The sequence below is a fragment of the Chaetura pelagica genome, unplaced genomic scaffold (genome assembly GCF_000747805.2).
Source record: "Chaetura pelagica isolate M959 unplaced genomic scaffold, ChaPel_1.0 scaffold356, whole genome shotgun sequence".
Lineage (NCBI taxonomy): Eukaryota > Metazoa > Chordata > Aves > Apodiformes > Apodidae > Chaetura > Chaetura pelagica.
Window position 1 is genome coordinate 10048219 of NW_009953964.1, and position 10149 is coordinate 10058367.

Below are 10149 nucleotides of genomic sequence, written 5' to 3' on the forward strand. Positions count from 1 at the left end.
CCGCTCAGCCCCGGGGAGCTGCTGGCAGGGTAACAGGGGCAGCTTCTTCACGGGAAGGGCTGCCAGGGCCTGGCACAGGCTGCCCAGGGCAGTGGTGGACTCAGAGACGTGTAAAAGCCACGTAGCTGTGGTGCTGGGGGACGTGGTTTAACGGTGGGCCCGGCAGTGCTGGGTGAGCGGTTGGACCCGGTGATCTTAAACAGCCTTTTCCAACCCAAACACTCCTAGGGTTTTCCAGCTGGGAAGAGGGAGGCCTCGCTCCCACAGCACCCCAGCCATGGATCCTCAGGGCTGCTTCAGCACCGGGTGGACATTAAGCTGCCCAGAGGAGCCGCTCGGGTGTTTTTGGGGCTAAAACAAGCAAACTGTGAGAGGGGAGCGGGAGCTGCTGACACAGAGCAGCTGCTGCAGAAGGGCCGTGCAGCAGAGGGGCTGCCCTCTCACCACCCCCCGCCCCACGGTGATGCTTTCCAGGAAAAAAAAACCAACCCTGGCTCCCTTCACTTTGGCAGAGGTTTATTTTTGGAAGCTTCAATAACGTCCGTGCTGTGCCTGTTGCTCGCCCGAGATACAGACCCTTTATTTGTTCTTAGAGTCAAAGATTAAATATAAGACTGGCCGGGCTCCAGCTGGCTCCTGCACCAAACGTCTTTGACACCAGCATCATCCAAAGCCATAAAGCCCCTGGCCAAGTGGCAGTTTTACAGCTCCTGTAAATGAAAGGCAGACCTGGCCGGTCCTTTCCTGGGGCTGACCTGCCCCTGCACAAGCAGGCATTGATGGTTGGTGCAAACCTGGCTGCAGCCCATGGCACAGGGGGGTGGCCGGGCTGGGCACTGCTCTGAGGTGACCCAAAGTGTGAGGTCTGAGCAGCTGGTGGCCTGGCTTGGAGACCTGATTCTCCTCGCTGGAGAGGACGAGCCAGATAAAGGCTGGTAAAGGCAGAGAAACACCGCGGGTGTCTCCTGGGAAGGCTGTGGACCAGGGCTGAGGGGACAGAGGCAGCCTGGGGCAGAGCCTGGGGCAGTTTAGGGGCCTCTGAAAACGAGATGGGGTGGAGGAGATTCAGCCTGCGTGGTCCACAAGTATTTGATGAACAGATTTGGGCCTTCTCTGACACGGTATGGAATGGTTTCTATAACCTCCAGGAAAGGTGGCAGTTTGCTTTGTTTGTTAAAAACCAAATCCTAACACCAAGTAAACCCTCCTCCAGCCCTGTCCCTGCCTGCTGGGTGTGCAGCAGCCTGGTGACTACAGGAGGGGCTTCCCAGGCCTCCAGCAGAAAGGAGCAGAAGGTCCCTCCTGGGAAATGCAGCTCTCTAAACAAAGGAAAGGAGCCCTGTGTGGTGCAGGGAATTGCAATAGCACTGGTTAGATTGGTCTGAATGGAGGGTGGACAAGGATATTTAGCACAGGCAGGAGGGCTGGGAAGATGAGGGGTGACCAGATTAGCAAGTCATCAAGTTTCCAGCAGAGACAAAGGAGGGCAAGTATGTCCTGGCAACTTTCAGGGGTGGGACAATGCAGGCAGACCCTCAGGTCACCTTAGAGGACAGCAAAGCCCTGCAGGGCACGGTGGCAGTGGGCTGGGCTGGAGGTGTCTGGCCAGCTTTTCCAGGGCTCTCCATTCTTTCCATGTTTTGAAGGGTGTCTGGAGAAACTGAGTGCATTGATCTCCCTTAGTTTCAGGGTACCAGAAGTCCAACAAGCCCCTGCTGTGCTGCATTTTAGGGTCTTCTCTCCTCAAGACTCAGGACTCTGGTTCTCTAGAAAGCGTAAAGGGTTTGGCTGTGACCAACTTCAGTACAGCATGGAAAGGAAGAAGAATAAATGGGAGGAAACACATTCAGGAGAGACTGCTCTCAAGAAAGGCAAACAGACTATGTTACGTCCCTGAGTACCCAGGGATAAATGATTTGAGAAATTGACTCCATTTTGCCCCCCAGGTGTCTCTTTGCAGGTCTGCTACAGTTCAGGGTCACCTGAGTCCAAAGCTTCATACCCTCAAACCCTCAGCAAACCGCAGGCCGGAGCCTGGGAGTCACACAACCCACTTGAATGAAAAAATCTGAGAAAAAAAATAATATGTGTGCTGCACCACAATTACAGGTAGTGAAGGTATTTGAGGCAGTTAGTAAACATGCCAAGTGATAAATAGAGCCATTCAGTCAGCAAACAGCTGCATGATTATAAATAGGAAAATCTACCCCAGCCCAAAGCCAGCTGTGACCCAACACATCCACTTCTTAAAGAGTGATTATTTGTGTCTGTGCATTTCTTGGAGGGAGGTTGACAATTTTTTTTTGCCCACTCTTTATTTTAGGAAGGTGAAACGTCCCCGGTGGATTTCAAAAGCCAACCTCTGGGGTATGCTATCTCCATGCCAAGGCTCTGAGTCACGAAGGGATTGGAGGAAGCTGTTTCAAATCCAGACAGGGGATAAAACAGCTGTAATTGAGTCGCCAGCTCAGCTCAGCCTGCTAATAACCACACAGCCTCGTCACTGCCCTCAGCCTGACAAGCCAAGAGCTTTGCTCGCTGCCACTTTCATATGCTCTTTGGTTATTGCTTGGGGTTAAACTTGTCCACACCTATTCCGTTCTGAATCACTGCTTCTGTCCCGGCCAAACCCGGTTCGGGGAGCGTGCTGGAGGGCTCTGTCCTTCCTCTGCTGTCCCGGCTGGGAGCTGACAGCCTCCAGGCACGTCTGCTGGACCCCTGGGCTTGCAGGGACACTGGGCTGCTCTGCAAGCTTCAGTCTAATGTGTTTGTCCACCCAGAAGTTCCTGGCATATGGTGTGTGGTAGCAGCAGGGAACAAATCTCCCATCATGGTCTGACCTTTTCATTTGGTGCGTGTGGAGTTGCTTGTGCCTGCTGTGGGGTTGCAGAGGGAAGGGACTTTGTGATCCATAGGGATGGGGGGGTGGCAGGGGTGTGCACCCTGCCCGTGGGGGCTAGATATGGGGGGATCCCAGGCTGTTTGCCTGAGGAAGTGTGTGTCTCCAGCTGCTGGTGTTTGCACCATGGTGGTGGAGCAGGGACAACAGAAAAGGAATTCTGCCTCCTCCTCAGCTCCTCACCTGACCCGTTTTGTGGCTGCTGATTCCAGCCAAAGTGGGATCTGCAGGCACATGGCCCCTTCCCCTTCAGCTCCAGAGCAGATCCCCCAGCCAAGGGGTGGGATGGGTGGCCAGGGACAGGACCCAGGTTAACCCAGCAGGTGACCCTGTTGTATCTCATGAGTCAGACTTAAAGTGCAAGCCAGATTTAGGAGGCTAGTTTTCATGGCCCAGGTCAGAAGCTGAGCTGAATTGCTCTGCTCTGAGTGCCCTGCCAAGAGAGCTTCATGTTCTCTCCCTCCTGGAAAGCACCCTGGGTGCCATGGGGGCTGAGCAGAGAGGAGAGAGTATCAAAGGAGGTGGGGATGGGTCAGAGCAGGGTGAGTGTAAGAGGTAGACAGAGATCAAAGGAGGAGGGTGGTGAGGTTCTATGGGACAGCCAGGAGAGGAGGTGGGAGCACAGGCAGAGAGCAGAGGGGGAGCAGTGAAGGGAGAAGAAGGCATGGAGGAAGGGTTCTCATTTCCAAGGGAAGATGAGGCAGGAAAGTGAAGGGCCAGTGGAAAATCAAAGGCGAGATGAAGAGGAAAAAATGGCCAATGGAAAATCAAGCCACAGCAGAGGTTAGCCTTTGGGATTTGTTCACTGGTGCCCCTGCTTTGGCTGTGCACTGGGAGCATGGAGGGTTGGGTTGCCAGTTGCTGCTCTGCAGGGCTTTGAGTCACCACCAATACCAGCATCTCACCACGGGCCTGGGGAGCAGGTCCTGTGCTGCAGCCAGGCCCTGGCTGGCATGAGAAGCAAAACTATCCACAGCCAGATTCCCTGCCCTCTGCCCAGCAGGGTGGGCTTGGGCTTTGCAAGGACAGGGAGCTGCTTTGGGAACAGTCTGACTCAGGAATCCCAGCTTTTTTTTTTTTTTTCTCCCCCATCTTTGTCTTGCTGTTCTCTCCCCCCTCCTCCTTTTTCTTTGTCTGCTAATGCACAGCAGATGGGAGGAAATGCCATTTTAAATGCCACAGCATCCTGATGAAATGGATGGGTTATGGCAATCTCAGATGAATCATGGCATTGTTTTGTGTACACGGCCCCGCTGCGGCTCAGCCCTGCTCGGGCAGTTCCCTGCCTGCAATTCTGCAAATACACTTAGGGTCTCTTCAGCATCTACACCAGCTCAGTGGCAGGTGCCCTCCAGGACCTAGATGTTCAAGTCACATTCATTCATCAAGCAGATGTCTTTGTGGAGGCAAAACTGAGCCCAAAGCTCAGTTTTCACCAGTGGTGAAACCAGGAGCTAACTTTGAAACATCTGGTCCTCGCTGCCTTTGGGAACAAAGGGCTTGTAAATTACACTCAATTCCCATGTTACGTTTATAGAGTTTCTGCACAAGGTGCAAAAACAGGATAGAGAGAACCCAGCCCAGCACACCTCCAGCTTAGCCCTTAGCACCTCTGGAAAGCCGGGCTGTGTTCCCACGCCTTCCTCTTCCTTGGACAGGGAGCCAAGGGTGAGGGGGTTTCTGAGATGTGGCCGCTTGTTGCTGGGGCTTTGCTTGGGGTGACTGGATCATTTCACCTAAGCAGTCAGGCAGGCATTGAATAATATTGACTCCCTCCCTGGCAGCCTGCTGCCAGATGAGAAGCAGCAGCTCAGAAGTGGAAAAAAAAAAATAAATCTATATATACACACACATCTCCCTACAGCTCCATTATTAAAACTCAGCAACCCAGCCCTGTTAGTTTCAAACTAATTAATCGTGAGGGAAAAAAGTCACTTCTAAGTCTTCAGCAGATAAAGCAGCCTTTTAATTTTGGTAGCTGAAAGAACAGATTTGAGAACTCCAACGAGCAGAAGACGTGACATTAAAATTTGGTTGCAATATGCTTAATTTTAACAATCTAGACTGGAAATGTATCTCCTGCTATGTCTAAGCGCCTGTCTACTGGCGTGGCAGTTATTCAGCCCTGACACTGAAGAGCTAGTAGCATTAAACCATTTGATTTCTGATTTTTCTTTTTTTGGTAGTAGATCTAATATCTGTCCATGCAGCGAGCAGAAGGGCTGTTATTATTAATCAACCCCCATCCCAGCCCTGCTTTCCCCCAGGCTCCTGCTCTGCTTTGTAAGCGTATCCCCATTAAAGGGCCTGGCAGCCGCGCAGTGCAGCCCGGCCAACACCAACAGCCACAACAGCTCTGCTGTGTTTATCCAGATTTCAGCAGCTTTACCTGGGAGGAGAAGGGAAGGGGCTGTGTTTGCCTTCCCCAAGCCAGAGGTCTGGGGGATTATTTTTCCCCCATCAGGCGTCCTTGCCATGCAGCAGGAAAAGGAGGGAGAGGAGGGAAGAGGCAGGAGCTGCTTGTGCCGGGTCGTGCTGTGGAGCTGCACCACAGCATCACGTGCCTTTCCAGAATCTTGAGCTTCTCAGCTCAGTTCTGACCAGAACAAAACCCTTGTTCCTGGTTAGTGGCCCACTATGAGTCTGAGAGAGAAGGAACAACCCCTTGTTTTTCAGCCTTGAGCTGCCCCACTAGTGTGACCGAGTCCTGTAACTTTGCCCTAGGACAGTTGGCTCCTGCTCACATTCCCACACAAACTAGGAGCATTTGCCCCTCAGCCTGGGGTTTTCTTCCCCACGGTCTCTGACCATAACCACAACCTGTGGCCATTTGTTTTGTTCCAAAATCCCCTTGTACATTGTGCCTGGGAGGCTGGGAAACAGAGGAGAGCTTTCCAAAGCTGGATGGTTAGCAGAATGTGTCACCCAGAGGAGGGTACATTGTGAAGAGCATCTCTGAGCAGCATGTCCCACTGCCCTCCTCTGCTGGCACTGTCCTGCCGTGGGCACAGCTGTGTGCTGGCAGTAGAGATGCAGCAATCTGAAAACAGGGAATGAAAGGGGAAAAAAAAAAAGTAAGAATTCATCCCTCTCTTTCCAAGTGTTTCTGCTTTGTACATTAGTGTCCCTTCCTGGTCCCCATCGTGCCTGGCTGTGGCTGCTGGGCAGGAGGAGAGCACCATTAATGGGCTCTTGATGTGTGTTTATTTCGTTTAGCATGTCCCGAGTGCCGTGGTGAGAGCTTTTGAGACGTTCCTTATGGTGATTGCTTTCCCTGCTTGTGAAGATGGAAAAAGCCACAGTGGTTAAGGGAAGGGAGTGGACAGATGCCAAACGCATTAGTGCTCTGGGCAGTCTCAGAGGGCCTGTTTGTTTGGTGCTTTGCCTCAGGAGGAGGGGGCTTGTGAGGAGCACGGCTCCCCCGTGCCCTGCACCCCTTGACCAAGTGGCTGTGGGTGGAGGGCAGATCTCACAGACTCCTTAAGGGTCCACCCTCATTTGGCAGGGCTCAATCTGAAGGCAGGGGAAACTTGGGCAAGCACATCCAGCATGAGCATTGCTTCCTGCCATGGTGGTGCCAGCCCTTCCTGATGCTCATGACGGGAGCATCAGAGTCTGGGGTGATGGTCCTGCTTACAGCATCCTCCTCCTCCAAAAGTGTGATTGACCACTAAGTACTTGACCACTCTGCCTGCTCCCTGCCAGACAAGGGAGTGGGCAGGAGGGAAAGCTTGTGCTCCTGGTATCCAAACCTCTTACCTCCAGGGCTTTCTGGGTGGGCTGTGGAATGCTGCCTCTGCTTGGGTGGGATGCAGCCCCACACTGGCTCCAGCTGTATTCTCCGGATTGATGTGACTTTCATGTAGCAGAAAAGCTCAAGTTTCACACAGGAACAACACATACACACGTGCTTGTGTGCGAGTAACACAGGAGAGGACCAAGCTTGGATCTGTGCCAAGGTGGGCAGCAGAGGTGGACTCCTGCAGAATAATTAATCCCTGTCCTCCCTGCCTGGCTGAGGGGACAGCATGACCAGAGATGCCTGTTTATCTGCATATGACAACAATACGCAGGAATTACAAACAGATTCTTTCCTTATCTTGCTCGAGGGTTATTGCAGTAAAGGGATTTACTTTGCCTTTTCTGCCAAGAAAATGTATGCAAAGATTCCACCAAAGCACATATAGATGTTTCTCTTGGAAACAGTAAAAACCCTGCTATCCAAAAAAGCCCTGCAGTGTTATAGATCCCTGGGGTTTTATCCAAGTTTCATTAGGAATCTGGACATACTCAAAATGGCTTTCTGATAAAGCTGAATTAATCTCCCTGTCTCAGAGACTGGTATGGCCTGATTTCCAAGCTGAGATTTGGGTGGGTTGGGAATTGGGTAGGACATTTCCAGCCACCTAAACTGGGAAGGAAGGAGCTCCTTAAAGCAACCCAATGTGAATACTTGCAGATGCCTTCCCTGGCTTGCCAGGGGGGAGTGGGGTTGGCAGGGGCATCCCAGTTGAGGGAGGCTTTTCCTTGGCTGGGATTGAAACAGATGAGCAAGAAGTTGGTCTCAAGGCATGAGATTCACAAGGCAGGAGGGCTGGGAGACCAGATCCTCTGGAACAGCCTCCTTGGAGCTCCTGGGATCTAAAGGCCAAAGCAGCAATGCTGGGGTGAGGAGCAGGCTGAAGAGCAGGAGTCCTAGATATGGCCACCTCAAAGCCACAGCGAGTCTGCCAGCCCTTGTGAGCCACAAGAGGGTGACAAAGTCCCATCCTGTGCTGTGGTGGTCTTGGACAAACCCGGAGATGTCCCCAGCTAACAGAGGACAGCAGTACCCCTTGGACACTAATCCAGACTGGGCAGCCAGAGGCTCTTTGAAAGTCCTTGTTCAAGTCCTAAATGGGAGAGTGCTGGCTGGAATTGGGATCCTGGTACTGAGGAGCTGTGGAGTCTTTTTCTTCCGCTTGGCTTTAGTTAGCATCAGTGCTGGCATCATCAAACTGTCCTGTTGCCAGAAGAGAGGGGAACTTCCCAAACTCGCTGCAGCAGGCAAGGAAAGAAACCTCGCCCTTGCTCCCTGCTGGTGGTCTAATGCAAACCCCACGTTTTGCAGCTTGGTGCCTCTGCCAAGGATGCTCCAGGAACATCTGCACCTCCTGGGATGCAGGGAAAACGCTCCTGCTATGGTCATGCTCCAGCTGCCTGGGTTGTCCCCAGGGTGATGGTGGTTGGTGGCCCTGGGCATGTTACCCCACACAGGCTGCAGCCTCCTCCATGCCCACACGCTTGGGCTGCTGGTTGTTTTTTGGCCCCAGGGGGTATCTGTTGCATATCCCTGTGGCCTTCCCTGGGGAAAAGCAGTGGTCCCCACTGCCTCTTCCCTCTCCCACCAAGCATCCAGGCTGCAGCATCCCCTCCATGACACAACATGGGCAGGGGACATGGGGCTTCCCACAAGAGGATCTTTGCAATGCTCCTTCTAGAGGGACAACCCGTGTTTGTTTCCGAACATCCACTCCAAGGTCCTGTCCGAGGCAGAAGACTGAAATGCTCTGGGAGATTTCCAAGCTGGAGTCTCATCCTCCTCCCATCCCAGGAAGCTGGGGCAGTGGGTGTGGGCTTGACAGCATCTCCGGGGGCTCCAGCCAGCTCCCTCGTAACTTCATCTGCTGCTGGGATGGGAAGAGCCTGCAGTGCACCAGACAGGAGGGTGGCTCTGCCAGCCCCTGATCTTATCTGCTGCTGAGGGTGGCTGTCGGGCGGGCAGCCTGGCCCCAGGGCTGGGCACTGCTTTCCCACGCAGCCTGGCTTCATTTCCCCTTGTTCTGTTGCAGGAGTGTGTGTGTGCACCCATGTGTGTATGGATATGGTATATTGGGATCTATATTTGCAAACCCCCTCACTCCCATCTGTTTCTTATGCTGTTATTGCTAGAAGGATGAAGGGAGAAAGGGGTGATTGCACCCCTAAGTGCTTTGGGGGGTTGCCTGTGGGCCAGGGATGTGGGGTGCTCGGGTGATGCTTTGCAGCCTGATGTGAAGGAGGGTGTGTGTCTGGGTAACACGGGCTCTCTTCTTGCAACTGCTGCTTCTTCACCGAGTTTATACTCCAAGGAGATTCTTCTATTTTCTTTCTAAATACTAGAAGTAATTAGATGCTGCTTGTGAGTAATCGCTTGGATTAAAGTCTGGTTTCATTTAAGGGGTCAGTATGAAATGCCTCATGATTTGATAGGGCAAAAATAAGGAAGACTCATTCTTTCTCAGTCTCCTAGGAACTGTTGTGGGGTAAAACCCCACTTTTCATTGCCCAGCTGGGATTCACTGTGAAGTCATCCCTGAGGGAGGAAAGAAAACATCACCTCCCTTGGGAAGCAGTGAAGATGGAAGAGGGGCTGGTTATGCCCAAAACAAGAGGGCTGTGAGGTTTGGTGTGGAACAGCTGAGCCCACACTTACCTACAGTCCCACAGCAACACACAGAAATGTTTGCTGCTGCTTCCCAGGCCAGAACTTTGAAAGCCTAAAGCCGGTGTTAACGACCAGCTCACAATATGCTGAATTTTACAGTCCTCGGTGAAAACTGCGACAATAAATCTGCCTCGGGCTTCAGTTGGTAACTTGCCCTCGATACCACAAATATCCCTGCAAATTTTGTGTTGACTTTGGTGCTGGAAGTGCCTCGCTCTGCTGTGGTGTCAATGGCAAAGGGGATTTCTGAGGCCTCGGAGGTGGCGACGCTGGTTTGGATACGCCGGGAGGGGATGGAGGGAACAGGCTCCGTTTGGTGTGTTCAGCACATCTTATCAGCTTATCAGATCTGTAGGCAGATGAAACACTGCAAGTCAGGCGGGGTGAGAAGAGATTCCTCAACAGGGTAAGCAGGCATTTGGAGGCAGGAGGAGTGTGGGAGCTGCAAGGGAGAAGAAGTTTTGGGACCTAGGGCTGGGAAAGGCTCTGTGCTCTCCCTGCCTGCAGAGATCCCGAGCTGCAGGGCAGGACTCCACGGACCCAGCCAGGCTCTCCAGTTGTTCCTGGCATCCCCCTGGACTTCCTCCATATTTGCCCTATTCCTTGTGCTGCTCCCTGGACGTGGAGCCATATCCTGATGCATCCCAGAGCTGCGATGCTGCGGAGCTGGACCAGGGCTGACCTGTGCAGCTGTTCCCCCGTTATTCCTGCCTCCCTGGGCTCCCATCACCTAGCAACTGTGCCTCGGATCGCACGCCAGCCTTAAATAAATGGTGTTCAGCCG

At 52.9% G+C, this 10149-nt stretch overlaps 1 protein-coding gene across 1 annotated transcript in view; it reads right to left on the reverse strand.

Moving 5' to 3' along the window:
* TCOF1 (Treacher Collins-Franceschetti syndrome 1) overlaps window positions 1–3135 on the reverse strand; it is a 25587-nt gene extending 22452 nt beyond the window's left edge. Inside the window, exon 1 of the mRNA XM_010002137.1 lies at window positions 3088–3135. Coding sequence (XP_010000439.1) covers window positions 3088–3135 — 48 coding nt within the window. The remainder of the gene's footprint in view (window positions 1–3087) is intronic.
* Between the last annotated feature and the right edge of the window lie 7014 nt (window positions 3136–10149).